Here is a 6,828-nt window from a genome sequence, read left to right as displayed (position 1 = left end):
CATAAATATGACGATCAGAATAAGACAGATCCCTACTATTATTAGGAATGGAATTAAGTAGTACTCCAAAGGAAGACTGAACTCCGGGATTAACACAACATGGCCACTGTGGGGAGAAAAAAGGTAACAGTTTCTCAGTAATTTAGAATTTAATGAACAATGAATTAAAATAAATACATTAAAAAAACATTAAAATAAAATGTTATCGCTAGACACACTAAAAGAACACCTACCTGTGCACAGCAACATAGAAAATTCAGCCGATATCCACATAATGTAAAGTCAATTTAGTAAGCTGGCACAAGCAGTCAGAAACACCCAAAAAGGTACAATGTATAAGTGTAGTAGTTCTGTAACTACTATTCATGTGGAGCCACACTTTACTTATCAAGCAGTTTCATCAGCAGGGTGTCTACTCAAAACTAGCTGATTAATTTAGTGAAAGGACATCAGAGATACCTGAAGCAAGATCATAAGACTAATAATATGAAACTCGCTTCCTTTTCCATCCTATTGGAGGTATATATTTTAACCATCTTGTTCCCACAGTGCTTTTCAAGTTTTTAACTTAAAAGCAGAACAGAAGCAGGGCAAACCTAATCATGTACACCATTAGAATTATTGTAAATGCATCATGCAGATTCACTTAGCATAGAAAGTTACTTCAGGCTTGTCTTAGAACTATTAATAAAGAATGGTGTTTAAAATTCTGTTTTTTAAAGACTAGCACCTGCGTTCAATGGGAACTGACATACATTGTAAAAAGAACACACTCTTAGATCTGAAACATGCATACTCTCATGAACATTTCTGTGATTCGTATACCATTAGCTATGTTTAATGCTATATGAAAATGAAAAAAGTAGTGTTTGATAAATATCTGGTAACCCTCTTGCAGGCAAGCAATTTATATTAGTTTTTAAAACGTTTTCTGCTCATCGCTCTCAGGTACAAGGTTTCACCTGGAATACCTATAGCCTCTGCCATCAAAACACCCTGTTTTAAATCCATAAATATTAACGAGAGGCAATGACTTAATGCAAGGAGTAACAGTTGTATGCAAGGTTAACTTACCCCTTTTCATAAGTAAATTCTTCTTTAAGAGAATTAGCTGATGTCTCACCAATAAAGACAGAAGGGATGTCAATCTTCTTTAAAACCTCAACTGTATGAAACAGAACTATTACTACACAGACACTCTATGGGCACTCATAAGACTTCAAAATTATGAGACTACACAACATGAAGACACATTTTAATAGTGACAGAGACTGAAGCACATGCATGTTACATCTTTCTGTCCTGTAAGAAGTGGTATTGTTTTTCCTACAACGCATCTAGACTTTATTGCATTTACAGAAATGAAAATTCTTAATGGAATATTTAAGGGAGCATAAACCCAAAATATTTGGACAAAAAAAAAAAAAAAAAGGGAATCAGAGTAATAGCTTTAACCAGAAAATTGTTCTTACTCAGACTTTATTAAGTCACACAGCTCCAGTGATTTCCAGAATTTCTGGCAACTTGTATGATTTTGTGATCTCGTACTGTAAATTTTAATTAATCTTTCTTCCCTCCATTTCACCCTAAACATAAATGACCACACTGCAAACAGCTGTGGCTGGAAAAGGTCAAAAAGAAGAAAGAAGAATGAAGAAATCCCACATCTTTGTATCAGTCTCAAGAAAATGGATGTAACTGTCTCCCCTTCTCTGCTTGCCAGTGAAGGCAATAATAAACCTAGAAGATGCAACACAACTGAAAATTAAATCCCATATTCTAGAAAACCTTCTCCTCAGCTTTACTTTATATAGATTTGTACATCTGACTTATGCTTCAATTTAAGGGTCAAAGCACCTCGTTAGTCAGTATCAAAGCATTTAGGTTCCCCAAGGCAAAAGCGTACATAGCTTAGCATCACCTCACACAACCCAAGCCTGCATTTCTTGTGAATCTGTTCTACACTGATTTCTCAGCAAAACCTGAAAATAAGATTCACACAGGTTGAAAATTCATTAAAACAACTTTCACGTAGCCTTCTGGGCTACTCTACTGCCATTTAGTTCGCTGAAAGTTCATTTCCTAGTTTATCCAATAGTGTTTCCACTTGGAAAGACTTTTTTTTGTTCTCATTTATGCTCTTGTTCCATATTAAGCTCAAAAACTAGACAAAATAAAGAAATGCCACAAAAAAAGTTTTAACAGCTCTACAGACAAAAACTACATACCACAAAAGAAACCTAGTATTTTTACTAGATTATAAGATGTTCTGAACACATTCACTCCATGAAGGGTTAAAATTGGAAAAGCTAGCATCAGAGTAATCAGTAAATGGCACACTGGTGTCTCAACATTCTTTTTCCAACTGAAAAACTGAAGATATGTACATGTAATATGTATTCATATGAAATTAGAATCCACTTGTCCAAAGGAACAGAAAAATGTACACAATAGTACAACAACAAAATGGACTAACAAACACTAAAAAGTCATATTTTAAAGTTTGATTTCCTTCCAAAAGGGTAGCTTTTTACTTTTCTGCTTTTAATTGACAACACATCAGCCCTTTAAATCTATTTCATAAATGTAACCATTTAACCCAAAACAGTTCAACTAGAAGTTAAAGGAAAAACAAAAGAAACACTCAGAGAATTTACAAATTTAATACCACAAACAATACACAAGTATACATGGTTTTATACACACGTGTTCCATTTAAAAATGTTAAAAGCAGAAGGATTTCTGGTTTTTTCTGGAGGGGGTGTGGCAGTGTTCTTTGGGGGCTGGGGATTTTGGTTGTATTTTTTGTTCTGTTGGTATTCTGTTTTTTTAAAGTGAGAGTTCACCATAATACTTTATACTGATTTTAACACTGTAAACTCTAGTGGGTGAAATGATTTTCAAACAGGAGAGAAGAAGTGATACCTGTACTTACTGTCGTTGGATCCCATGCTTATGAGGTCATCAGAATCAACATTGTGAACTATCGCTGCCTTGTATCCAGCTCTCTGTGCATTTAAAACCTGTAAGCCATACAAAATACTTATTAGAAAGAGTACTACTTCAAAATACAGTAAGCTGTCTAACCTCTCTAAGACAAGGTACACTTTCAGGAAGTTATAAATATTAGCACATCATCATTTTCACTTACAAAACAAGTGTCACCTCTCAAAATGAAATCTCATAATTATTCTTACACTCATCCAACACTATTTTTCCAGGAAAATTGCTTAATATTATCTGCCAACAGTTTTTACAGATATTAAAAACAGGATTTAAAACTTTCTATGGGTAGGTAAGAATAATATATAATCATAATTAAAAGGCACTAACTTACTTTGGTAAACTAGAAATTACCACTTGATAAATCATGAAGTTACATGAGCAGTTATCTTTTCTGTACCTTTAGAGATGGGTAAATATCTTACTTGACAGCCCAAGTATTCAGAAGCTTTCTCATGGAAGTACAAAATTATAAATATGGGTACAAAACTATAAATGCATTGTGTACAGTTACGTTTGATATATATTGCCTTTTTGACAATACAAGCCAAGACTAAGGTCCATGTAAATGGCATCTGCTGCAGTGATTCACTAATGAAAACATAACTAAGTTACAACTATTCATTTTAGATATTACTTCTATAATGCCTTCATGACAGTATAAAAACTCCACAAGATGCAAAAAGCACTAGATAACCTTGATGAACGTTTCTGTTTCATCCTGTATTTACCTCCTGTTTAAAACTATGCAATAAAAACTTTGCTATAGCTGGAGAGACTTGCTCTGAACTGAGACAGTATGGGACACAGCAATAGCTTTAATTTCCACTTAGATGCATGTATTTATTCCAGGCCACTGTAATGCAAGTACATACTTATGTAACAGGCAAACAACCAATCATTAAGCACAACTGAACAAAAGATCACAGCTTTAAATACCTTTGAAACTGGAGAACAGCTACAGCGTTCTGATATTGCAACAACACAACAGCTTTATTAATCAGTCAACAAATACCAAATCCAGCACCACATACATACATACAGACCAACCTTACAGAACCTGGTCTGCTCCTGCACTAATTCGCCAAGAAATCACCACCACCTCTTTTACAGCAGACTGTCATCACCAGATCTGAAAAACCCAGGGGAAAATTCTGCTGCTCTTTATCAAGACCTCCACCCTCATAGTTAAGATAGGGGAAAATATACGTCTCTTCTCAAGAGACACACAATAATGAGGAACATGAGCTGTAGAGATGGAGAACATCCACTGATTATTCTAAAAAAAGGTTCTCCAGGTCAAACTTGAAATACACAGCCTTTTTGCATGCTGCACAACAGCAAAAATAGGCAAAAAAAAAAAGGGCATGAGAATTTTTAATAAAAGGTCTGAAGACAAGGAAAGGATTTAAAAGCACTGAACATCTATGTATCTGAGCTTGTGACACAGAATGGCAGTAATGGAGTCAATGACACACATCACAGATCACCAAGCATTGAAACTGAAGAAAGGAATACAAAAGTTCATTGACCTGACCCTTAAAGCTGCCTGGTTATCACAGGTTCTTAATCTTCATATGCACACGAATGTGCTATGGTGGTTAGTGATGGTTTCTATGTAGTACAAATTTTTTGTTTGCTCATTTCTTTATCATGTTCTGATAGACATTTATTAACTGTCCGTTATACACTGAAATATGTCCTTCAGGGTAGTAAATAATTTATATTACTTAAGGAAATGTTTTAGTTCCCTACACACTTTTGCTACCTACTTGTAACATAGGTCCTTGGTTTAATTATTGGATTATAAAGTGATGGTCTTTGTGTAAAACTGTATGTAAACATGCCTATAAGATGTTCAGCTGACAGAGGGTTACTGGATCAAGAAGTGCTATTAAAACAATCACAGCCAGACACCTCCTGCACCAGCTACCAGGAGGGAGCTGCAAAAAGCATCAGCAATTGTCTGTTCAATTATTTTGTCAAGTTGTAACTTACTTCTCCCCTCCTACCCAGGGCCCCAAAGACAAAACCACTAATTGCATGTAAAAATGGGTTAGTGCTTCAGTTTTGATGCACATCTAAGCAGGATGGTACAGCTTCAGGAATTAATTTCTTACTGCATAGTAACCTTCCACTACAAGAAAATGACAATCAACTCTTCACTCAACGGTTACATGCCTCAGAGTGCCATCTATCTAGATTGTCCACCCATATTCCTAAAAACTGTATTACAAACAGCAGAACAATGTTATTGGAAAATGCAGACACCTTGAGAAACCCCAGTATTAAAAAAAATAATCAGTTATAGATATAAACATAAATGCATGGTTGGGAGTTTGGCCAGTATTACATCATGAGATAAAACATCCATCGTGCATACATAGAAAGATACCACGTTTAATGATGCATTTGCTAGCTTTTGTGCTTAAAGAGGCAGTTTAATAAATTAATACATTAAAGAGGCAATTTAATATATTAATAAAGTAAGGTATTGTTTACTCAAATCACATATAATCTCAGATCGTTCTAGTAAGTTTTTCCACATGTAGCACAATTTTACATTATGCTTATTTTGCCAAACCTTTTATATAGTCAGAAAATATGTGATGCTTCCTACATGATTCCAGTAACACATTTCAGACTCACTGATAACCAGACCCTAAATGCAGGCTTGAGAAAGAGGTTTTGTAATTGTGCAGGGGTGGAAAGCAAAGCACTGCCCACTCCTGACAAGTCCCTTCCCGCACCAGTCATCAACAGAAACAGCAGTAAAAATCAGTTGTATTAAGTGAAGAGACACATTCCAAAAGGCTCTGAACCGCTTCCACTTGCTTCCAGCCTTTACCCTTCTCCTACTGTGACATAGTTCTTCCTGTAAGAAATCACTAGATGGTGATAGAGAGATGTAAGGGAAGAGGAAACAGTTTCTGTTAAAGACTGTGCATCCTGTCAGTGAAGTAGCCGATATGCAATACAACTCACATCTCAGTGCACATGCCACTTCCTGGCAGAAACTTCAGGACAAAATGCTGTAGTATGTATGAAATTATATAATGCAATATTGCAATAGTATTAACAACATAATATAAATTCACAGGCCAGCAAGTACATAGATACCCATGCCTGCCTAGGAACTTCTGGTCCACTTTCTGCCTCGCTCTTTGTCTAATAAAAGAAATCTGTGGGAATCTACTGTTCCATGGATACTACTTGAAATATAAAATAGAACAAAAAAATTCTTACAGAGCTAGCGTGATTTAGTCCTTAAAGAACTGACCAATACACTCAACGGTAATGTATAAATCTTCAATTTTCCACAAGGAAAACTCTGAGTTGCTGTCAGTGTGTGGCAACTCAAGATGTGTAAAGTTTAAGTGTTCACATTTACTAAGTTGACAGCTATGTGGAAAAGCAATTCTGCATGTCTTCCCCTCATTTGACTCTTGCCTTATAGCTAAGCAGCTTTCCAAAGCTTCTCAGAATTCCTGTGGCAACAACGGAGATGTCATTCTTCTGGTTTAGCACCAAAGTAAAAAAGCTGAAGGCCTGGTCATAATGCCAACTTCTTCAATAAAACAAGTTGTTTTCAGCAAACAAGCATGTGCTGTATTTTTGATTTAAAATGCATTCCACTAGAAAAATTCTGGCCTGTTCTTTTAACAGTGTCTTCAGCAGTAATACTGTCCCATCAGTGTAGGGGACATGAAAATTATACAGGCAATGGGGACATGAAAAAGACAAATAGTCACTTGCCCTTCCTTTTCCCACTAAGCTATATACACACACGGTGACAGGTTTCACAGTACAAAATATTGGAACTCC

General features: G+C 35.6%; 1 protein-coding gene across 3 annotated transcripts in view; it reads right to left on the bottom strand.

Moving 5' to 3' along the window:
* Window positions 1-6,828, bottom strand: part of RNF13 (ring finger protein 13) — a 44,729-nt gene that overhangs the window by 22,350 nt on the left and 15,551 nt on the right. For all 3 annotated transcript variants that reach the window (XM_056358391.1, XM_056358393.1, XM_056358392.1), the window contains exons 5-7: window positions 2,936-3,023; window positions 1,075-1,165; window positions 1-106 (exon numbers count right to left, since the gene is read on the bottom strand). In XM_056358391.1, the coding sequence (XP_056214366.1) occupies window positions 1-106; window positions 1,075-1,165; window positions 2,936-3,023 (285 nt within the window). The remainder of the gene's footprint in view (window positions 107-1,074; window positions 1,166-2,935; window positions 3,024-6,828) is intronic.

This window comes from Falco biarmicus, chromosome 13 (genome assembly GCF_023638135.1).
Source record: "Falco biarmicus isolate bFalBia1 chromosome 13, bFalBia1.pri, whole genome shotgun sequence".
Classification (NCBI taxonomy): domain Eukaryota; kingdom Metazoa; phylum Chordata; class Aves; order Falconiformes; family Falconidae; genus Falco; species Falco biarmicus.
Note: the sequence above shows the minus strand (reverse complement) of the source record. Positions and strands in the feature narration are given on the sequence as shown.